The following is a 23,739-nucleotide window of genomic DNA, read 5'->3' on the forward strand; positions in this document are numbered from 1 at the left end:
CCCGGTCAACTCAATGATTTTTAAAATTGGTGTGCCTATTTGTTGAAATCTATAAACTTAATCAAGGACAACCACACATGTCAATTACTAAACGTTTAAAATATATTTCTAAACAGAATGGGCCAACTCAGTAACAGTAACTGCTGATCTCCATAGCAGAGTAACCCACAAAGACAAAACTGATTTTTTTTCCCATAATCGGGTGAAAAATATACAACTTGCTTCTGAACCAAAACCACAATTTCTGCAGTTTAAAATGTTTCACTGCTAATATGGCCCTGGTAGAAATTATGTAGTTTTTTTTCTTTTAAAAAAAAATTTAAAAAAATTTCCTAAGACACTAAATGATCAATCTGGAATGTAGATTCTGAGCACAAAGCAGCTCAGTTAACCTAAAAAATAAAGAAAAAATTCCCATCACCTGTCTCAGTAGGGCCTGAAAGGAGAGAAGTAGTGTGGGGAACCCCTGCTTTGGTATGGAGAGTCACGGCCCCTTGACCCAGACCGAGACCGTGAGTAGCCATAGCTGGTGCTTCTCTCAGGATAAACTCGGATGTAGGAAGTTTCACCCTGAAATGTGAACAAAAACAGAGTAAAGGGGAAAAAAATCAGAGCCAAAAGAATAAGCAAACGAACATCTAACAGTTAAGTATTAACCACTTACTGTATACTCTGTGCCTGGCATGAGGCTATCTCATCAGACCCTCATAACATTAGGAGGTAGGTACTCTTACTATCCCATTTCAAGAATGAAGAAAATTCAGACTTCAGTTACATCATTTGCCCAAGGTAACGCAAATAATAAATGCCAACCTGACATGTTAATACTCAATTAGCTATTATAAACAATGTATCTGAATTACTGCCATTGACCCCCACCCCCACCCCCAAGCTAAGAACTGGAAAGGATCTCGGGTCATATAGTTTAATTCTCTGCCACTTCATATATGCATCTCCGGATGGGCATCTATGGAAGGAGCTACCTGTAATTAAATACCTTCCAGGTGTTAGGATCTCAGCTAGATGCTCTAGATGTTATCATCATCTTCTAGCTTCCTGGCAAGTCTTATGATGGTGCTTTTATGTGACCATTTTGCCCATGAAGGAATCGAGGTTCCAAGAGTAGTTCAGTTCAGGTAAGGAATTAATAAGTAGCAGAGGAGTCATGTCTCCAAGCCCTCTGCCTTCAGCCACCATTCTCAGAAGATCCAAAGATCTCAAGAGGAAAGAAGCTAGATGCTTTTTCACCTTAGGTGAAAGTCAGTAATTGGAGTTACCCTTTCTGAGGTCCTGCTTTGCAGTATAACTGAGGATCAGGGGCTGTTCTGTTCCTGCTCCAAATTCAAGTCCTAGAGGACAGTCTGAGCAAAAGCATCATTAAACCATCCAAGGACCAACCTCTAAGCCAAAAACTATGGAATTATATGAATCCTCAGAAAAAGAAATGAGCCCAGAGGTCAATGTCCCCAGACATCCATAAATCCCACAGCAAGGCAGGACAGGATAACAACAACAACAAACAACAATGTCCAATTGGTAGTCTGGTATCTGGTCTCAGTGGTACCAAAGGGATAGTCACCACTTGAATCAAACTGAGATCCAAAACAGCAGCTGCTTTCCTACAAGGAAGGACATCAAGAACCACTGAGTCTCAAGGGTGAGGTAATCAACAACAAGAAAATGTCATGGTTGAGCCTGGCACAGTGGTGCATGCCTGCAGTCCCAAGTACTGGAGAGGCTGAGGTGGGAAGACTGCTTGGGCCCAGGAGTTCAGGGTCACCGCAGGCAATCAACATAATGAGACTCTGTCTCTAAAATCAAAAACTAGAGAAATATAAAAATTACAAAATTAAAAAAGAAAATGTCATGATAGCTCAGGTTTCAGAGAGGATCCTGTACTACTCTGGGAAAGGAAAAGTGAAGTGACAGCTCAGCCCTGACAGCGGGACCTAGAAGGGCTGAGATGAGGAGACTGGTCTGTAGAGCCCAGCCTAGACCCACAGGAGGGGCAGCTGGGTTCACAGAGGGATACTGCTGTTTAAGCTGGTTGGGAATGGGGTGATATCACAAAATGACTCTCCACATGAAGACGATTGCACTAGTATTTTCTCCAAGTTACAAATACCATGACCAAACTGTGTCATGTGATACCAATAGACAGAATAAAGCATATTTTTAAAAAAACATAACATGAATGAACACTTCTGTCAACTATAACCCTGAAGGACTTAGGCACAGCAAATTCCATGGCTTTGTCCACTTAAGATCTTTCATGGTACTGTCAGGTCACCAACTGGCATGGCCTATTGCTACCTCTGCTAGGTCAGGTGAGTGGAATGATTTGAGTACAAGCTCAACAGAAGGCAAGGACTTACCTCATGAGAGCGGAATTTGGTGTCATCCAGTTTACGCAGGGCATATTCCATGTCTTCTTTTCTGAGATATTCAACCATCCCCACTCCATCCTTCTGCACATCGGCATAACAGACATCCCCAGCTTCTCGCATGTGATCCTTCAGGTCCTGCCAGCTGCCTGATGGAGGAAGTCCTAGGCATGGAGAACATAAGAAAGCCCACATCCTTCAGCTATGTTAACTGCCCTGTTGAGAGCCAGCACTGCCTACGGTCCCTTCTGCATGATCACTAGGATCCCCAAATCATAAAGCTTGATAAGTGACATGAAATCGGAAAAGAGCACTGAAGTATGTGTGGTAAATAAACCACCTTGAGAAGCTGGTTTTAAGTCCATCTTCCAGAGACCAGGCCTTTTCAACATGGCAAGAAGTCCATCCCATGACAGGTTTAGTGTCTCTGAGAATTCATTGCCTCTTTCTTTGTTCTTTATAATCAATACCAAACTCCTAATACTTTTGAGTTCCAATTTTTTTCCATTATGAAATTTAACAGTACCAATTATTTATTGCCTGACAGAGTTTCACAGGACATGAGAATTTTGAAACCAGACAACGAAATAACCAACGAAAAAGTAGCTGAAGGTAACAACACAACAACAAAACTAAAGTTTTCTTATAGGTGTGAGTGACAAACTATACAAAGTACCTCTTAAGAGATCACCAACATTCTTCAATACAGTAGGGGGAAAGGTAAGGCTCAGATGCTAAAACTAGTCGGGAGTCATACAACCCTACCTGAAGTCATGAAAGGGAAATGTGCTCCTGCTCTCAAAGGCTGTGTTTACCGCTCACAGCTCAGGACTGCAGCCATTTCCTAATAGTTTTCTAAGCAGGATTTCAGAGCAGCATGGAGAGAAAAAAAGATAATGTATGACATCCTGAAGGAGGGAATAGAGTTCTGGGGTTAAAAAATTACAAAGGGACACAAGATAGGCAGATACTGAGAGGGTCACTCTTAAGCACATGGGAGTATGCTGTGATTGTGTGACATTCACATCTTAAAAAGGTGCTAGGCTCCTTGATACATTTCACTTCACCAAGGCCCTAAAACTCCCATGCAATATGCAGAAAGCCCCAGGTCTTTCCAGTGTGTTAAAATGTTGAAGATACATAAACTTCCCAGTTTAGCATTTCATCACTTATAAACACTAGACAGAAAACAGTCTATACTTTCCAATAAAATCTCTAACACTCCAAGTTACAGGGTTTTAAAAAATATTTAATTCTAAAACCACCACAAAATTTGATCTTCTTCAGGATCCAAGGCTGGGTAAGCTGTTCAAATCTGGCTCCTGGAATGCCTTTCTACCAAGTCTGATGCCAAGTACATTCCAAAAGAAGAGTCTTTATAATTGTAGCTCAAGGGGTTTTGCCATCATCTTCCCTTCTCACCACTAGAAAACGCCTTTACAAGAAGTATGTTTATATTCTTCCAAGGCTGCACTCCCAGCGCAATTTCATTTGCAGGATACTTGCCTCGTTGGCAATCCAGGGCAGGGCTTCAGACTGGCACTGCACACAGGCTACTGAAAAGAAAGCCCACATGTCCCATGCACTGAAGAATAACAGCTATCATTTCTTGGAAGCCAGACTCTGTGTTAAGTATTTTACATGTATCATTTCATTCTGTTTGAAAGGAACATACCTGAAACAAGAACTCGGAAATCAGATCTTCTTGTAGGAGGCCCATTCCTCCCACCACGGGGCCACCCACCCCGACCTCCATAAGTCCTGGGGAACTCCACACGAAGCCGACACTGGCCATAATCATAACCATTCCTTCCATAAATTGCATCCTCTGCATCTCTGCAAAAAAAAAGTTTGGAGTTAGTGCTGTTCAGGAGGCTGAGTGACTTCCCAGTGAGAAGCACAAGTAGTAAGCATAAAAGGGAAACCGAGAGTGAAGGAAGAAAAACACAAATTAGGATCTTGATGCATTTCTGCTTTGGTCTGGAGATGTTTCATGATACTGGAATTAACCTTTATAGCTGTCACACAGTTTTATAGGTTTGAAATTATAATGAATGGTCAAATAGTTTATTTATATAAGAGGGCTAATTCAGAGAAAAAAGAATCAACTGCTGACAGATTGATTTTGCCAATAAACCACTAGTGTTTTTCTAAACTTGGTGAGCATCTTCTCAAAAAGCATACCACACACTAACCCCTTAATATTGTTCTAAAAGGCCTAGTGCCATAAAGTCTATGGAAAGAAAAAAGCAGCCAGTTAGCCAGGCATGGTGGTGCACACCTGTAGTCCCAGCTACTCAGGAGGCTGAGATGGAAGTGCAGAGCCAAGGTCTCACTACCGTACTCCAGCCTGGGTGACAGAGACCCTGTCTCAAAAAAAAAAAGTAGCCAGTTGGATAGTAGAATATTTGAGGGAAATAAATAAAGTAGCTGGGCGTGGTGTTTGAACCCAGTTCAAGGCCAGCCTGGGTAATATAGTAAGACCCTGTCTTGTAAAAAAAAAATAACGTGCCAGGCGCGGTTGCTCACACCTCTAATCCCCACACTTTTTGAGGCTGAGGCAAGCAGATCACCTCAGGTTCAGGAGTTTGAGACCAGCCTGACCAACATGGAGAAACCCCATCTCTACTAAAAATGCAAAATTAGCCAGGTGTGGTGGTGCATGCCTGTAATCCCAGCTACTCAGGAGGCTGAGGCAGGAGAATCGATTGAACCCGGGAGGTGGAGGTTGCAGTAAGCCGAGATTGTGCCACTGCATACCAGCCTGGCAACAGAGCAAGACTCCATCTCAAAAAAAATAAAAATAAGGCTCAAAAGATAAATGCAAATGAGTGTTTTGTGATGAATGTGGAAGGAACTTTTTTTTTTTTTTGAAACAGGGTCTTGCACTGTCACCAAGACAGAGTGCAGTGGGCTAGAGCATAACTCACTGCAGCCTGTAACTCTTCGGCTCAAGCAATCCTCCCACCTCAGCCTCCTGAATAGGGCCAGCTAATCTTTGGATTTTTTTTGTAGAGACAGGTCTCCCTATGTTGCCTAGCCTGGTCTTGAACTCCTTGGCTCAGGCGATCCTCCCACCTCAGTCTCCCAAAGTGCTAGGATTACAGGCATAAGACATTGCAACTGGCCTTGGAACTCTCCTAAGTGTACTTTTTCAGCTTGGTTTGGAGAATTATTTTGTCCAAAAAAACACTCTCTGGATACAATTTTGCCAAAAGAGATAAATATTCAATAAAATTACTTAAAGTCTTTCCTAAGACTCTAGGAGAGTCAGGAATGCCACATTGATTCTCCACTATTGGCTGGTAAAGTGTGACCTTGGAGTTTGGGTGGACAAGAGGAGCTGAATGTGCCAATGAAGGCACTGTTCAGTGTCACAGGCACATAATCATTTATAAGATTTTAGAACTAAAAGCAACAAGGACCACATCCAGTGCAACTTTGACTATGTAAAATGCAGATTAGGAGAGGCAGAAGTGCCAGGATGTCAGAGCAGACTTTGAATAAAAATTGGCCTGCATTCAGGCCCAGCACAGTCACTCAAGCCTGTAATCCAGCACTTTGGGAGGCTGAGGCAGGCGGATCACTTGAAGTGAGGTGTTTGAGACCAGCCTGGGCAACATGGTGAAACCCCCTTTCTCTAGTAATAATACAAAAATTAGCTGGGCATGGCAGTGGGCACCTGTAATCCCAGGGACTCGGGAGACTGAAGAACGAGAAAAGCTCGAACCCAGAAGGCGGAGGTTGCAGTGAGCCGAGAGTGTACCACTGCACTCCGGCCTGGGCAACAAGAGCCAAACGCCGTTTCAAAAAAAATAAATAACAAATCCCCTGATCCCTTACTAGCCTTCTGTGTTTGTGGGTTTTTTTTTTTTTTTTTTTTTTTAAACGGAGACTCACTCTGTCCTCAGGCTGGAATGCAGTGGCGCCATCACAGCTCACTGCAACCTCCACCTCCCAAGTTCAAGCAATTCTCCTTCCTCAACCTCCCCAGCAATTGGGACTAAGGCACGCGCCACCACGCCCAGCTAATTTTTGTATTATTAGTAGAGATGGGGTTTCACCATATTGGCCAGAACAGTCTCTCCTCTTGACCTCATGATCCACCTGCCTCGGCCTCCCAAAGTGCTGGGATTACAGGTGTGAACCACCGTGCCCCGCCACTAGCTTTCTTTTTTTATCAGTTAACTCTAAATCCTCAAGATCCTGATCTGTAAAATGTGGTTAATAGTAGCTACACCTCATAAATTGATTAAAACAAACAAACCAACCAACCACAAAATACAGGCTGGGTGAGTCCCTCACGCCCGTAATCCTAACACCTTGATCCGCTGAGACAGGCAAATAACCTGAGCTCAAGAGTTCGAGAGCAGCCTGGGCAACATGGTGAAACTTCCTATTTTATTAATCGAAAAAAATAAGAAGGAAAGAAAAAAAGTTAAATACACGCCATGGCACTCAACCCATAGCAACTGTTGAAAAACCACAATAGCACGGTTACCAAATAAGCGAGGCATAGCATTCTCCGGCTAGGTGTAAAAATGCCCAGTTTCGGTTTTGAGGTAAATGACAAGATAACAGGGATGAGCTGTCAGAGTCGACTCTTCAGCCATCAAAGCCTCGCGGTGCTTCCTGCCTGCCCCTCCTCAGATGTCCTTCTTGCTATCAATACGTCCACCCCAGGTAGGCTGGACACCCTACGAACATTCCCTGTGTTCCCCGGGAACCGACGATGCTAGGAAAACGGAGCAGGCTCTTACTTGGCCGCAGCGGAGTGACCAGTTCAGCGCCGCGGCTTCTAACCACAGCAACCACAGTTTTGAAAGTTCCTGGGCTTTTTGCGGCCAGACGGCTGACACTGTTTGCAAAATCACAAACTCCTTCGAGCCGGGTTAGGAATCCAGAGTTTCCAAATCCCTGGAATCTTTAGCATCTCGCCCAGCCTCCCTCATTAAAAGAGGGAAGTGAAATCAGAGCCCCACTCTGGCTGTTTTAGAAGTTTTCCCAAATCCCTGATCCCTTTACAAAGCCCGGGCCCTGGCCTCGCCGGGCGGGGCGCGCGGACGGCGAGCTGTTCCACCAGAAACCCCTCCACGACCTCCGGCGGCACCCGCGACCCTGCAGGCGGCGAGCTACGGCCGGGGGAGGGGCAGGCGGGAAGGGCGAACGGCGACCCCCGCGCGGCCCCGGGGCTGCTTCCCCTCACGGTGCCGCCCCAGGCGGGAGGGGGACAGGGCTCATTTGGACGCCCCGAGACCGGTTCAGGCGGGCTGGGGTCCTTGCTCAGCTGTTGGGTTTCTAAGCAAAACACTGGAATAATAAAAATAAAGGAAGTGACGACGGCGCGAAGGACGGCCCCGGCCTGCGAGAGGCGGCCTCATCCTCCACCCGTGAGGGGGCGCCGTGAGGGGTCTGCGCGGACGCGGGGGGAGGGGAGGCCGGGGGGAGGGGAGAGCAGGGAAGGCGGGGGCCTCAGGCCCCGAAGGCGGGCGCGCGCGCGGGGCACTCACCGGGGGTCCTCAAAGCGCACGAAGGCGAAGGGCACGAGGCCGTGCCGGTTCTTGAGCTCGATCTCGCGGATGCGGCCGTACTTGTAGAACAGGTCCTCCAGGTCCTTCTCGCGCACGTCGGTCGGAAGGTTCCCCACGTAGATGCGCCCGTCGCCCTCTCCGCCGCGCTCGTCTGCCCAGCCCGACATCCGCACCGCCCGACGCCGCGGGCCCGCCGCAGCCCACGTCGCCGCCGCCGCCGCCGCCTCAGCACGGGTCCCCCCGCAGCGTCCCCGCGGGCTCCGAGGCGCTCAGCCGCACTGCATTGTGGGAACGCGGAGCGGAAGCGAAGGAGTCGGAGGAGGCAAAAGGAATCCTCTTAAAGGGGAGGTGGCTGCGACCATTGCGCGTGCGCGCAGGCCAGCGCCCCCTGGAGGTGCGAAGAGCCTTCAGGCGCTGATAGGGAGAGCATGGAGCCGGGCCGTGTGGATGCCAGCCCCGAGCGCGTTTCACGCTCGGCTGAGAAACTGGACAGGTGCCTTGGGTTACCGCACCTCAGTTTCTCTGTGGCACCGCCTACCTCACAGACGTGTGAGCACTCACTGAGGTGACGCGGGTAGCGCCCAAGGCGTGCGGGGCGCTGGAGAGCTGGAGTCTGGCGGAGACCGCAGGCTGATCCCGCAGCGCCGCATGGAGCCCCCAGCGGCTGGACTGTCGCGGCCCCCAGCCTCAGGTCAGTAGCCACCTGGGCCACCATGTCTCCATTTTACAGTTGCTCAGAACTGACGGTGTCAGCATGAAATGGACTCCATAGCTTGGTCTTGAGTTTGTCCGAATCTGGGGGAGTAAGACTCATAATGACTATCACAGCGATCACTATAGAGTGCATCCAGCTTCGCTTTTCATCCTCTCCCGGGAGGAGACTGAGGTCACAGAGAGGTCAGGATTGGAACCCAGAGCCATGCTATTACCCTAAGTACCTAGTCCTTCGGAGCTCAGGTAGACACCCCCCTTGGCACTTACTTTTCCACATTGACATCCCAGAGCGCGGAGCATTGAACCCAGGGACCTTACAGTGAGGCTTTGCACGAGAAGACTTTTTTTTTTTTTGATACAGGGTCCTCAGGCTGGAGTGCGGTGGCGCAAACACGACTCACTACAGCCTTGATCTCGCTGGACTCAGGTGATTCTCCCACCTCGGAGCACCGTGAGGGGTCTAAAGAGCCTGGTCTCGAACTCCTGGGCTCAAGTGATCCTCCAGCCTTGGCCTCCCAAAGTGTTGGATTACAGGCGTGAGCCCTGCATCCAGCTGGAAGACTCCTAATCTAAAGATTTTTCAGGCTGAGTGCGGTAGTCCGTGCCTGTAATCCCAGCACTTTGGGAGGCCAAGGCAGGCAGATCACTTGAGGTCAGGAGTTCGAGACCAGCCTGGCCAACATGGTGAAACCCCATCTCTACTAAAAATACAAAAATTAGCCAGGTGTGGTGGTATGTTCCTATAATCCCAGGTTGGTGGGAGGCTGAGGCAGGAGAATTGCTTGAACTGGGGAGGCAGAGGTTTCAGTGAGCTGAAATCACGCCACTGCATTTCAGCCTGGGTGACAGAACGACAGAGCGAGACTGTCTCAAAAATAAATATTTTTCTTGTTAAAAATGAAACCTGGCCAGGTGTGGTGGCTCCAACCTGTAATCCCAGCACTTTGGGAGGCTGAGGTAGATGGATCACTTGAGGCCAGGAGTTTGAGTCTAGTCTGGCCAACATGGTAAGACCCCCATCTCTACTAAAAATATATGTATATATTTAAAAAACTAGCCTCGCATGGTAGCACACCCGTAGTCCCAGCTGCTTGGGAGGCTGAGGCACGAGAATCACTCGAATCTGGGAGGAAGAAGTTGCAGTGAGCCACGATTGTAAAACTGCACTCCAGCCTGGGTGACAGAGGGAGACTCTGTTTCCAAAACAAAACAAAACGAAACGAAAACAAAAAGGGACTAAAACCAAACATTTAATCACAAGGTAGTTGATTATCATTATACCATTTGAGAGTTTTAAAATCAAAACCAAAAATTAGACACCCACATACACTACTGAATATATGTCCTTTTTGGAATTCAAGTTGATAGTATACATCAGGCTTTGATAATGCAGCTGTACCCTTTGATCTTGTAATTCTGCTTGTAGGATTTTTATCATACGGAAATAAGCAAGAGATTCTCACAAATTACATGTATATATTCATCATAGCATTCTGTGCAATTAAAATTAAACTTGATAAGGGAGTGGCTCAACACATTAACAACATTGAATGTTAGACAAATTATTAAGTCTTTTTTTTTAATATGACATTCAGGATGTTAAAGTCACACTAGTTAAAGTAATTGAAAGTGGTGTTTAATGTGTACACATATATAGTGTATTTGCTGCTTTTAACAAAGAAAAAATAGAAGAGAAAAGCTTTCCAAATGTTGTGGAGATATCTCGATGGCAGTGATTTCTATATTTTTACTTATGCTTTTCTGTATTTCTCAAATTGTAATGAGCATGTACTACTTTTATAACTGGAATAAAACACAATAAATGATTCCTAAAATAAAACAATTCAAACTGTCTGTTGTATTCTGGATTGTGTAAAGCTTCTAACTGTTCTCTCCTGGGCTTCGGAAGGCAAGCAGGAAAGAGCCCTGGCCAAACATGTGATCTGGAATCTAAGTATGAAGCCTTACAGGAGCTAACATATCCTAGAGGCATCCGAAAGTCCAGATGCCGCGTCATTTTGGGTAGTGTGCTTAGGTGTATTAGTACCATTCTCTGAATCCTACCACTCCTATGTGATCGTTGCCTAGAAAGGCAAAAAAAAAAAAAAAAAAAAAAAAAAAAAACAGTGCTGTTGGAGACAATTGGGCAGTCTCCTAGGGAGAGAGAAATAGTCAGCTAAGTGACTCAGAACTGTAGGTGGAGGACTGCTTGCAAATAATAGTAATTCAGCTTTAATTGTACAAAGTCCTGCAGCATGCAATCTCCAAAGGAGTTCAGTTACCCAACCTAGAAAATGTTGAGCCCAGATAAGGGTTATAGTAAGTACAGGCTTGTTGGATTAGACAGAGCACAGCTAAATCATTAGGAGGCATTTATGATCATCCATGAAAACCCCTTTATTCCTGTACTGACTTAGCAGATTAGAACACAAACGAGGCCACAATTATGACTTCCTGCTCAAAGGATTCATGGGTTGCATTCTCTGCTAAGCCCATTGATTCTAGGCAGGGGCACCCTTTTCAATTTGCTGCTTATCTAGATATTCAACATCATTTGTGATTTAGCTCCTGTTTCAGGCCCAGGACATGCAATAATGCAGCTCCATCCTCAAGCTGTATATATAAGTTGGTATTCAGTCATGTAGAGTACAGCTGTGATAAGGATAAGCTACTTGAGACTACATTGGAGGGCCACCTATCACAGTCTTAGAGGTTCTAAGGAAGGCTTCTGGGAGATGTTTAGATAGAGTCTTGAAGAACCAGTAGGAGTTAACCAGGGTGAAGAGGGAAGGGCATTTCAGACAAAAAGGAAGGCGTGACTGCTAGGTGCAGTGGCAGTAATCCCAGCACTTTGGGAGGCTGAAACAGGAGGATGGCTTGAGTCCAGGAGTTGGAGACCAGTCTAGGCAACATAATGATACCTCTATCTCTACAAAAAAATTTAAAAATTACCAGGCAGCAGTCCTCACGCCTGTAATCCCAGCACTTTGGGAGGCCAAAGTGGGTGACTCACTTGAGGTCAGGAGTTTGAGACCAGCCTGGTCAACATGGCAAAACCCATCTCTAATAAAAACACAAAAGTTAGCCAGGTGTGGTGGCACACACCTGTAATCCCAGCTACTCAGGAGGCTGAGGCAGGAGAATTGCTTGAATCCAGGAGGGAAAAGTTGCAGTGAGCTGAGACGGCACCACTGAACTCCAGCCTAGGCAACAGCGACACTCTGTCTCAAAAAAAAAAAAAATTAAAACATTATCTAGGCATGGTAGAGTACCTGTGGTCTCAGCTACTTGATCTCGAACTCCTGAGCTCAAGTGATCCACCCATCTTGGCCTCCCAAAGTGCTGGGATTACAGGCATGAGCCACTGCATCCGATGGTCCCAGCTATTAAGAGGCTGAGGTGGGAGGATTGCTTGAGCCTGGGAGGTTGAAGCTGTATTTAGCCATGATTGCACCACTGCACTCCAGCCTGGGCAACAGAGCAAGACTCTGTCTCAAAACATAAAAAAGGCCACCATGGGCCAGGCATGGTGGCTCATGCCTGTAATCCTAGCACTTTGGGAGGCTGAGGTAGGTAGATCACAAGGTCAGGAGATCAAGACCATCCTGGCCAACATGGTAAAACCCCGTCTCTACTAAAAATACAAAAAAATTAGCTGGGCATGGTGGCGCACATCTGTAGTCCCAGCTACTCGGGAGGCTGAGGCAGGAGAATTGCTTGAACCCAGGAGGCGGAGATTGCAGTGAGCCGAGATAGCGCAACTGCACTACAGCCTGGGTGACAGTGTGAGACTCCGTCTGAAAAAAAAAAAAAAAAAAAAACCACCACGAGAGATCACCCAAATAGGAGAGAGAGAGTGGCAGACCAGGGGAAGTCCCTACCAGTGTGACTGACTGGGGCAAGGAGTTCACTTAGGGAAGAAAGAAGGAGCTGAGGCTGGGGCGAGTAAGGCCTAGTGGAGCATATTATGGAATTTGGACTCTACTGAGGGTTTTAGGAGTTATGATTGGATGATACCCTCTCAGTTGGAATTAGCAGCAGAAGAGATTGGAGAAATGGGATAGGAGAGGAGAAAGAGCTAATTTGACTAGAGGGCGGCTGCAGGATAGGGGAAGGAACTGGACTGAGGGAGAGATGTGGCAACAGATGCCATTATCGGGGTAATTTGGGGAAACTGGAGCCTTAACTAAAGGGACAGTGTAAGAAGTATCACTGTGTAATTGCAGTGTAAGTGTCCTTCTGTGACTTCACAGATCCTTTTATTAAAAATTTATGTTATCCGCCGGGTGCGGTGGCTCACGCCTGTAATCCCAGCACTTTGGGAGGCCGAGGCGGGTGGATCACGAGGTCAAGAGATCTAGACCATCCTGGTCAACACGGTGAAACCCCATCTCTACTAAAAATACAAAAAATTAGCTGGGCGTGGTGGCGCGTGCCTGTAATCCCAGCTACTCAGGAGGCTGAGGCAGGAGAATTGCCTGAACCCAGGAGGCGGAGGTTGCGGTGAGCCGAGATTGCGCCATTGCACTCCAGCCTGGATAACAAGAGCGAAACTCTGTCTCCAAAAAAAAAAAAAAAAAAAAAAAAAAATTTATGTTATCCATGAATGATTTTGGAGTTGAATTCTTACTGTTTTAAGGGAATGTTCCAGTGTGCTCAGATTAGTCTAAAAATGAGTACAGGGTAAGGGCTAGCCCCACATGGCCCATTGACTAGCAGGCTACAGGGGAAAGGAATGGGGAAGTGGGAGGCACGGGAGTGAGTGCAGGAAGACCGCTGAGAGAACGCCAGTCCTCCAAGCAAGAGACAGATGCCCACTGCCTGATGCAGGGTGATGAAGATGCAGAGACACTGAGGAGATAAGAGATCCCAAGGAGATGAAATCACAGGACTTGGAGGTGGATTGGTCGTGGGAGCTGAGGAAGGAGGAAGAGTCCATGTTGATCCCAGGCTCCTGCCCTGAGGAACTGGCTGGTCGATAGTATCAGTCTGAGATATAAAGCAGAAGAACTGACCTGCAGGGGATGGACAATGATGAGTTCAGCTGCCTGTCGACATAAGAAGGAAGGACAAGATGTACGATGGCCCTAGCTCTATGTGCCTTCTCCACTGAAAACAGAACTCTAGGTGCATGACCTGATGAGGTAAATGGGCATTGCAGTCCTCAGCTCCTTGGGACAGGACTGCCTTTGCTACGAGGAGACGCTTTCACTTAAAATACAAAGAAGCTCAATAATATTCATGCTTCCTTATAGGATTATAAGAAAGGCACAACCAGCCTGGGCAACATGTCAAAACACTGTCTCTACAAAAAATACAAAAATTAGCTGGGCCTGGTGGCACACACCCATTGTCCCAGTTACTTGGGAGGCTGAGATGGGAGAATCACTTAAGCCCAGGAGGCAGAGGTTGCAGTGAGCTGAAATTGCGCCACCGTACTCCAGCCTGGACGACAGAGTGAGATCCTGTCACAGAAATGAGCTTGTCCTTCTTTTTTTTTTTTTTTTTTTTTTTTTGAGACGGAGTTGCGCTCTTTTTACCCAGGCGGGGGCGGTATGGCGCGATCTCGGCTCACCGCAACCTCCACCTCCTGGGTTCAAGCAATTCTCCTGCCTCAGCCTCCTGAGTAGCTGGGATTACAGGCACACACCACCATGCCCAGCTAATTTTTTGTAGCTTTAGTAGAGACGGGGTTTCACCATGTTGACCAGGATGGTCTCGATCTCTTGACCTCGTGATCCACCCGCCTCGGCCTCCCAAAGTGCTGGGATTACAGGCTTGAGCCACCGCGCCCGGCTGAGCTTGTCCTTCTTTTCACCAAATTGAAAAGAAACCTTTGATGTTGGCAGACTATTAAGAATTAATGCAGTTCCCACACCAGGCCGTTTATTCTCCACCAGAGAGTAGCGCAGTGCCCAGATGAAAAAAAACACCCCCCACCAAAAAAAACCCAAACCAACAACAGCTTGGGTGATGGGTGCAGCAAAATCTCAGAAATCACCACTAAAGAACTTAAAGAACTTATACATGTAACCAAACTACCTGTTCCCCAAAAACCTACTGAAATAAAACTTTAAAACAAAACCAACAATGCCAGGCATAAAACATGCTGCAAACCTGCCCATCTGGTTTTCTCCTTTTCCCTGTGACATCAGTTCCCTCTGGCATCCCAGCAAAATATTTTCCTCTCTGTCAGGCTCAGTCAGGAGCTCCTCCCAGACGCTGGCCCTAGGTATCAGTGGGCAGAGAGGAAGTGATGGGGGAGTAGACCATCCATGAGAAAATGAGGAACTGGTCCAGCCTGGCAGGAGAGCAATGGGTTGAGTCACTGGAAACATGTTCATGGTCACAGCACCCTGGGAGCTTTCTTTCTGTCATTCTCTACCACTGTACTTGTGTGATGGAGTAAAATAAAACATATTCTGGAAAGCTACATAATAAAGAACTGAGCCATGCAGGGGAGGAAGAGAAACAGCAGTAGAACTAGAGTTTGGAATGGGGGTGAGCCTTAGGAAAGCAAGTGTCAAGTGTGGGAGGATGAGAAGAGAAAGATGGGAAAGATAATTCAAGATGTGCAGTGTATTGTGAATATAATTCCCCTCTAAGGTTTTTTTTCAGAGATTGCAGAAAATCTTCAACATTATTTTTCGATTATTTTTGGATAATTAACTGGTGTTTTCTTTGAATACGGCCAAACAGGTGGGACAAGGGCCTGATTTTATATGAAATTACTTAAAGCGAGCATACCATATTTGTAGCAGCTCGGTTGCTGTATTTTTACTAACTTGTTAAATTCTGAGATGCAGTCTTCAAACAGTTCTTTCAGGGCTTCCTTTTCTTGGACTAATGGGCTTCTGGACTTACTAAACTACTGCCTCCCTGCCCCTTCATCCTCCACCTTCTGACCCTGATCCTGCAAAGTTGTAACATTTGTATGCAAAACATTGTATGTGGGCAGAAAAGTGTTTTTATTCTGAAAAGAATATCCATGCAGCACTGTCCCACAGAACTTTCTAGGATGATGAAAACATTCTATATTTGAGTTCTACTTGGTAGCCATTGGTTACATGTAGCTATTGAGCACTTAAAAGGTGGCTACTGCAACTGAGAAACTGAATTTTAAAATTGTGTTTAATAATAATTAATTTCAATAGCCAAATGTGGCTAGTGGCTCCCATACAGGGCAGCGTAGACGTTTATCATTCTCAAAGGTCTGTAAGCCGTACCCTCACTTTCTCCCCAAAAAGGCCAAGAGTCACTGAAACCAATCGCTTCCCTTTACAGCCCTATAGTACTGGCACATAGTAAGTGCTTAATAAATACCTGTTGATTTTATTAACTAGTATATAAAGAAGAGTTACTCTAGCTCCAGAAAAGTGGAACTGAAGTACAAAATGGCAAATGAGCTCATCAGGTTCACCAAATTTCATTTCCTAAGACCTAAATTTCTTACCCTCAACCCAGAACTTTGTCCAAAATGTTTTCCACTGTAACATACCTTGGAAACTTTATTTACAGCAAAGTAAATCAGAAACGTAAGCAAAGGGTAGGGAGGTGTGAAAAGATTAATAACAGTCTTTTTCAATGCAACAAAAAGGGACATATTTATTTAGTAGGATCTTAAACAATTTAGACCCAAGTCAGTTTTACACTAAGAAGATTTTTAATGAACTGTGTTAATATAATTCAGTAATGGCACCTCCAAGGCAAGTACATTCCTTAAAGGTAAAAAACAAATATGGGAATTATCTGGAGATTTTTTTTTCTTTTTCTGAGATGTAGTTTCCCTCTTGTTGCCCAGGCTAGAGTGCAGTGGCGTGATCTCAGGTCACTGCAACCTCCGCCTCTCAGGTTGAAGCGATTCTCCTGCTTCAGCCTCCTGAGTAGCTGGGATTATAGGCACGCACCACCACGCCCAGCTACTTTTTGTATTTTTAGTAGAGATGGGGTTTCAGCATGTTGGTCAGGCTGGTCTCGAACTCCTGACCTTGTGATCTGCCCACCTTGGCCTCCCAAAGTGCTGGGATTACAGGCATGAGCCACCGCACCAGGCTATTTGAGATTTTTTTTTAAGTTAAAACAAAAATTAACTGAGAGCTGGGAAGCTTCTAGGCTATACATCCCTCCATGCTAACACATGCACAGTGGCTGAACTTCCTTCTGTCTGCCTGAGGCTGGCTCTCCCCCTCAGCCAGCACATGTGCAGGGCTTCTGTGAATGTCACATTGACAGACATTCCTTGCTAGGCAGCTGGGGGCCAGTTTCTTTTGTAATTTCATCCTTCTCGTGGGCTGCCAGTTTGTCTTGTTGTGGCACACTCCTTGAAGGTGCTAGAAAGACAGCAGATTTTTCGCTTTTTTTTTTTTTTTTTTTGAGATGGAGTCTCGCTCTGTCACCCAGGCTGGTGGGCAGTAGTGTGATCTTGGCTCACTGCAACCTCTGCCTCCCAGGTTCAAGCAATTCTGCCTCAACATCCCAAGTAACGGAATTATAGGTGCCCACCACCACACCTGACTAATTTTGTATTTTTAGTAGAGAGAGGGTTTCACCATGTTGGCCATGCTGGTCTTGAACTCCTGACCTCAAGTGATCCACCTGCCTTGCTCGGACTCCCAAAGTGCTGGGATTACAGGTGTAAGCTACTGCACCCGGCCAAGAGCAGTTTTTTGTTTTTTGGTTTTTTTATCTGGAGGTATGCTTGGACCCCATCTCTGAAAAATAAAATATTTTTTTTTCTGAGACAGAGTTTTACTCTTGTTGCCCAGGCTGGAGTGCAATGGTGAGATCTTGGCTCACTGCAGCCTCTGCTTCCCGGGTTCAAGCGATTCTCCTGCCTCAGCCTCCCAAGTAGCTGGGATTACAGGCGTGTGCTACCATGCCTGGCTAATATTTTTGTGTTTTTAGTAGAGATGGGGTTTCACCATGTTGGCCAGGCTGGTCTTGAACTCCTGACCTCAGGTGATCCGCCCACCTCAGCCTCCCAAAGTGGTAGGATGACAGGCGTGAGCCACCGCACCCAGCCATTTCTTTTTTTTTAAACAGAGACAGGGTCTCACTACATTGCCCAGGCTGGTCTCAAACTCCTGAGCTCAAGTGATCTTCCTGCTTCAGCCTCCCAAAGTGCTAGTATTATAGGCATTAAGCTACCATGCCTGGCCTGAAAAATAAAAAGGCAATTACAGGCTGGGCACATGCCTGTAATCCCAGCACTTAGGGAGGCTGAGATGGGCAGATCACCTGAGGTCGGGAGTTCAAGACCAGCCTGGCCAAACCATATCTCTTTTCTTTTCTTTTCTTTTCTTTTCTTTTCTTTGGGGAAGTTTTGCTCTGTTGCCCAGGCTGGAGTTTAATGGCATGATCCTGCTCTCTGCAATGTCCACATCCCAAGTTCAAGCGATTCTCCTGCTTCAGCCTCGCGAGTAGCTGGTATTACAGGCGCCAGCCACTACGACCAGCTGATTTATATATATATATATATATATATATATATATATATATTTTTTTTTTTTTTTTTTTGAGACGGAGTTTCGCTCTTGTTACCCAGGCTGGAGTGCAATGGCGCGATGTCGGCTCACCGCAACCTCCGCCTCCCGGGTTCGGCAATTCTCCTGCCCCAGCCTCCTGAGTTGCTGGGATTACAGGCACGTGCCACCATGCCCAGCTAATTTTTTGTATTTTTAGTAGAGACGGGGTTTCACCATGTTGACCAGGATAGTCTCGATCTCTTGACCTCGTGATCCACCCGCCTCGGCCTCCCACAGTGCTGGGATTACAGGCTTGAGCCACCGCGCCCGGCCTGATTTTTATATTTTTAGTAGAGATGGGATTTCACCATGTTGGCCAGGCTGGTCTTGAACTCCCAGCCTCAAGTGATCCACCCAACTCGGCCTCCCAAAGTGCTGGGATTATAGGTGTGAGCTACTGCACCTGGGTGTGAAACTGTATCTCTACTAAAAATACAAAAATTAAGGCCAGGTGCAGTGGCTCATACCTGTAACTAATCCCAGCACTTTGGGAGGCCAAGGCAGCCAGATGGGAGTTCAACACCAGCCTGACCAACATGGAGAAACACCATCTCTACTAAAAATACAAAATTAGCTAGGTGTGGTGGCGCATGCCTGCAATCCCAGCTAATCGGGAAGCTGAGGCAGGAGAACAGCTTGAACCCAGGAGGTGGAAGTTGCAGTGAGCCAAGATTGTGCCATTGCACTCCAGCCTGGGCAACAAGAGCGGAAAAAAAAAAAAAAATAGCTGGGCATGGTGGCGTGCACCTGTAGTCCCAGGTACTTTGGAGGCTAAGGCAGGAGAATTGCTTGAACCTGGGAGGCAGAGGTTGCAGAGACTGGAGATCACGCCACTGCACAGCAGCCTGGGTTATGGAGCAAGACTCCGTCTAAAAAATCATAGTAATAAAGTAAAAAAATAAATTTAAATTTAAAGAGGCAGTTATAACAAAATGAAATTCAGGGTGCTCCTGTAGCTCTTAACTCAGGCTGGAGAGGAGTGTTCAGGGAAGACTTCCTGGAGGGAGTGGCTTCTAAACTGAGACCTGAAGAACCAGATGGTGCTAGGCAGGTAAATGAGAGGAGAAGAAAAGCATTCCAGACAGAAGGAAAGCACTGCGAAGAAAGCTGGGAGGACAGAGGCAAGCTTGAGGCTTTCAGGAAGCTAAATTGTTCAGCACAGTTAGAGCACAGGGTGGAGATGAGGGCTGTTCTTCCTTGCACTAGAGCCACAAGCTACTTACAGTGAGATGCCCTAATGTAAATCAGAGCCTGGCTGGGTTAGATTACACATGTCAGTCCTAAGTATTTCAGATGCTCAGTGGCAATCAGTATGAGTTGCCTTTATCATACAAATGTTTATTGTATATCCCTGAATAGGATGATTGTAAAGGGGTGGCATGACCAGTCCGGGGGCAGGGGCCCTGAGGGGAGTATGGTCTCACAGTGCCCAAAAGGGTACTTGTTTGGAAGGCAGAAGAAGAGCAGAATGGGACAAAGCAAAACTATAATCATCCCTCCTCGTGTGAGGAAGATGGGCCTCAGGGGGAATGGGATTCAAAATGTGAGGATGTTTATTAATACCTATGATTTCCCCCCAAAATTAGAGGTTGGTCTCAAACTCCCAACCTCAGGTGATCTGGCCGTCTCAATCTGCACCCAGAGGGGGCTGGTTAAGCAGGAAATGTGCAGTTCTAGTTCTGAATACTAAGCAGACATTAGAAATACCAAATCCATATGAGCACATATGAAAAGATCTCCAAGATATTGACTTCTACAGTGTGTACTGTGCTACATGCTAGGGACACAGCAGGGGGATGGAGTGTCTGCCCCCTGGAGATAGCACCATCTCCACACACTTACCTTGGCCTTCAGGATGTACCTGCAGCAGCTTCTCTTCCTCTCCCGCTACTCCTGGCAGCTTCTCTAGGATCTGCAGTCCAGAAGCCTGTGCCGCTTTCTTTCCTCCAGGTCTTTGCACAGGCTGCCTCCTCTCCCTGGACACTGTTTCGCCCCATCCACCTCTGCCTCCACAGTCTTTGCCTCACCAAGCCCTATTCGGCCTTCAGGTCCTTGTTAGTAATGTGCCCAGACCTATGTGAACCAATCTAGAACTTTCCTTTGAGTTTATACCTCTGAAAGGCCTCGTTGTCTCCCATTACTCCTTTTGTTCCTCCTCAAAGCATTTTTCTCTAGAAACATTCTAGAATCATTTTGTCAAGTTCTGTATGGCATCCTGTAGTATTTTCACTGGAATCGTGTTACATCTCTAAATTTACATGGGAATTAAAAAAAATTTTTCTGTTTGGCCTTCCCATCCAGAAGCATATCACTTTCCATCTATGCATATATTTTTAAATTTCTTTTTTCCTATTTGTAGTTTATGATTTTTATATTTATTGAAGTCTGTATATATAACACTGTGCTAATACCCAGTGACTTCCTGTGATGTCTTGTCTTTGACAGTATTTCTGACACCAAATGTGTGGTCTTTTTCTCTGACACCAGATATATGTTATTTTTCCACATCAATTATTCAATTCTCTGATATTAACTGGGCCTCTGAAAATTTGATTCGGTTCTGACACTAACTACCCAGAGAGAGCACAGACCCCGAACAAAGGTTAAGAATGGAATCCCCGCAAGCCTGCCCCCACTTCAGATGCCTGCACAAATGAGGTACCCCAGATACCCGCATTTTTGTTGGGCCTACTACAAATTCAGAGGTTCTCACTCACCCCCTTCAGGTTCAGTAATTTACTAGAGTGACTCACAGAACTCAGGACAGTAACTTTTTTACATTTTCCAGTTTATTATAAAGGATATTAATAAACAAATTTCCACCATAAGAGCAGCAAAAAAAAAAAAAAAAGAAGAAGAAGAAGAAGAAAATAAAAAGATACAACTCAGGATCAGCCAAATGGAAGCGATGCATAGGGCAAGGCATGGGGCAGGGCACAGTGGGAGGAGGTGGGAACGGAGCTTCCGTGTCCTTTCCAGGTGCACCCCCTTCCCAACACATCAGTGTGTTCATCATTCCAGACTCTCTGAACCTCCTGTTCAAGAGTGTTTGGGACTCAGTCTCTAGCTCTACTCGCCTGCCTGGAGGTTGGGGGATGGAGCTGAAAGTTCCCATCTCTAATAATGTGGATGGTCTTTCTAGTGAACTCCCATATGCATGTTAATAAAATAAATGCTTTTGTCTTTTCTCCTTTTTGTTTGTTTCAGAGACAGGGGTGTTGCTCTGTTGCCCAGGAGGCAGTACCGTGGCATGATCCTAGCTTATTGCAGCCTCGACCTCCTGGACTCAAGTGATCCTCCTGCCCCAGCCTCCCAAAGTGTTGGGATTACAGGTGTGAGCCACCATGCCTGGCCTTTTCTTGTTAATATATCTTTTCTCTGTTTAATTCACAGGCCCCCAAAGACTACACCTGAGGGTAGGTAAAAAGTGCTTCCTCCCAGACACTGTCTACAAACTGATTCTAAAATTTACACAGAAGCCATGGCACTGTGTTGTACACCTGTAGTCCCAGTTGCACACTCGGGAGCTACTTGGGAGGGTGAGGCAGGAAGATCACTGGAGGCCAGGATTTTGAGGCTATCATACACCATGATCATGCCTGTGAGCAGCCAGTACACTCCAGCCTGGGCAATAGAGAAAGGCAAAGGTACTAGATTAGCCAAAACAATTCTGGAAAAAAAAAAATAGAGGACTCACATACACACATTACCCAACTTCAAGACTCACTATAAAGTTACAGTATTCAAAAAAAAAAAAAAAAAAAAGTTACAATATTCAGCCTGGAAAATAGAGCAAGCCTCATCTCTTAAAGCTGCTCACTGTAACTTCTGCCTCCTGGATTCAAGCGATTCTTGTGCCTCAGCCTCCCAAGTAGCTGGGATTACAGGCACCCACCACCACACCTGGCTAATGTTTTTTTCTATTTTCAGTAGAGACAGGGTTTCACCATGTTGGCCAGCTGGTCTCCAACTCCTGGCCTCAGGTGATCCGCCCACCTCAGCCGCCCAAAGTGCTGGGATTACAGGCGTGAGCCACCATGCCCAACCTTACTTGAGTTTTTTTATTTATCTTTTGTTTTGACTGGATTTTTAAAAAGCTCACTGTGGTCACTTGGTGAAGAATAGTCTGTAACCCAGCAAAAGTAGACACAGAAAGACCCATTAGATGCTACTGTAATTGTCTATAAGGAAAACAACAGTAACTTGAACGAAAATCAGAAGAGTGGCCAGGCGAGGTGGCTCATGCCTGTAATCCTAGCACTTTGGGAGGCTGAGGCAGGTGGATCACTTGAGGTCAGGAGTTTGAGACCAGCCTGGCCAACATGGCAAACCCTGTCTTTACTAAAAATAAAAAAATTAGCTGGGTGTGATGAAACATGCCTGTAATCCCAACTATTAGGGCGGCTGAGGCAGGAGAATTGCTTGAACCTGGGAGGCAGAGGTTGCAGTGAGCTGAGATTGTGCTACTGTACTCCAGCCTGGATGACAGAGCAAAACTCTGTTTCAAAAAAAAAGATCAACAAGAAAAAACAAAAAAAAAAGATCAGCAGAGCGAAGGTAGGGAGATATGTTTTCAAGATTAAGCTTAAAGAATTTGTTGGCCGGGTTCGGTGGCTCACACCTGTAATCCCAGCACTTTGGGAGGCCGAGACAGGCAGATCACAAGGTCAGGAGTTCGAGACCAGCCTGGCCAACATGGTGAAACCCCGTCTGTAAGTTAAAAAAGGAAAAAAAAAAAGAATTTGTTGATGGATTAGATGTGAGGTGTAAGGAATATACACAAGTCAAGGAAAACTTCTAGATCTTTCTCCTGAGCACCTGGAAAAATGCAGTGGCTATTTATAGTGATGAGGAAGCCTGCAGGATAGGCAGGCAGGTTTGGGAGTAACGCAGGTCTGTTGTGGATGTGTTAGGTTTGAGACAGGTGCCTGTTAGACATCCTAGAGCTATTTCCAATAGGACTTAGAGATATGGGATGGGCATTCAGGGGTGAAGTTTGGGGTGAAAATACAAATTTGGGAGTCGTGAGCACAGAGATGGTATTTAAAGCCATGAAAATGGAGACTCCCAAAGGAGTTTAAATAGAGAAGTGGCCCAATAGAGAAGGCCTGGGCCACTCCTTCCTTCAGACATCAGGGAGAAAAGGAGAAACAGAGGAGCCTGAGGTGGAGCAGCCAAAGAGACCGGAGGAGAGCTGAGAGAATGTGGGGTCCTGGAAGCCAAGGGAGGATTCAGAGGAAGAGAGCAACTGTGACAAGTATGGCCACGAAGGCACTGAGAATTGGCCACTGCGTTTAGCAGCATGGTGGTCACCGGTGACCTTGGTGAGCTGTCTCGGTGCAGACGATTAAAGAGAGAATGGGAGACAAGGAATCAGAGACAGAGAGTACAGACGACTCTTGGAGGAGAGCCGAGATGGGGTGGTCGCTAGAGAAGAATGTGTAGGCAAGGGAAACATTTTTAAAAGAATATTACAGCATGTTTGCATGCTGATGAATAATCCAGCAGACAGGGGAAAGCGATGATGCAGGAGAGGGAGAAGAGATCATCATAGGAATGAGAGGAGAGGGCCTCAGATAGGAGCAT

The 23,739-nt window shown here is 46.2% G+C and overlaps 1 protein-coding gene across 1 annotated transcript; it reads right to left on the reverse strand.

The window, feature by feature from the left end:
• Positions 1 to 80: 80 nt before the first annotated feature.
• Positions 81 to 8,226, reverse strand: SRSF9 (serine and arginine rich splicing factor 9). The gene is made up of 4 exons (XM_032241685.1): positions 7,895 to 8,226; positions 4,060 to 4,220; positions 2,376 to 2,548; positions 81 to 570 (listed from the first exon to the last, which is right to left on the reverse strand). The coding sequence occupies exons 1-4, from the start codon at positions 8,080 to 8,082 to the stop codon at positions 427 to 429; spliced, it is 666 nt and encodes a 221-aa protein (XP_032097576.1). The 5' UTR covers positions 8,083 to 8,226; the 3' UTR covers positions 81 to 426.
• Positions 8,227 to 23,739: the final 15,513 nt, after the last annotated feature.

Source organism: Sapajus apella, unplaced genomic scaffold (assembly GCF_009761245.1).
Source record: "Sapajus apella isolate SASKATOON/1434 unplaced genomic scaffold, GSC_monkey_1.0 scaffold2, whole genome shotgun sequence".
NCBI classification, from domain to species: Eukaryota; Metazoa; Chordata; class Mammalia; order Primates; family Cebidae; genus Sapajus; species Sapajus apella.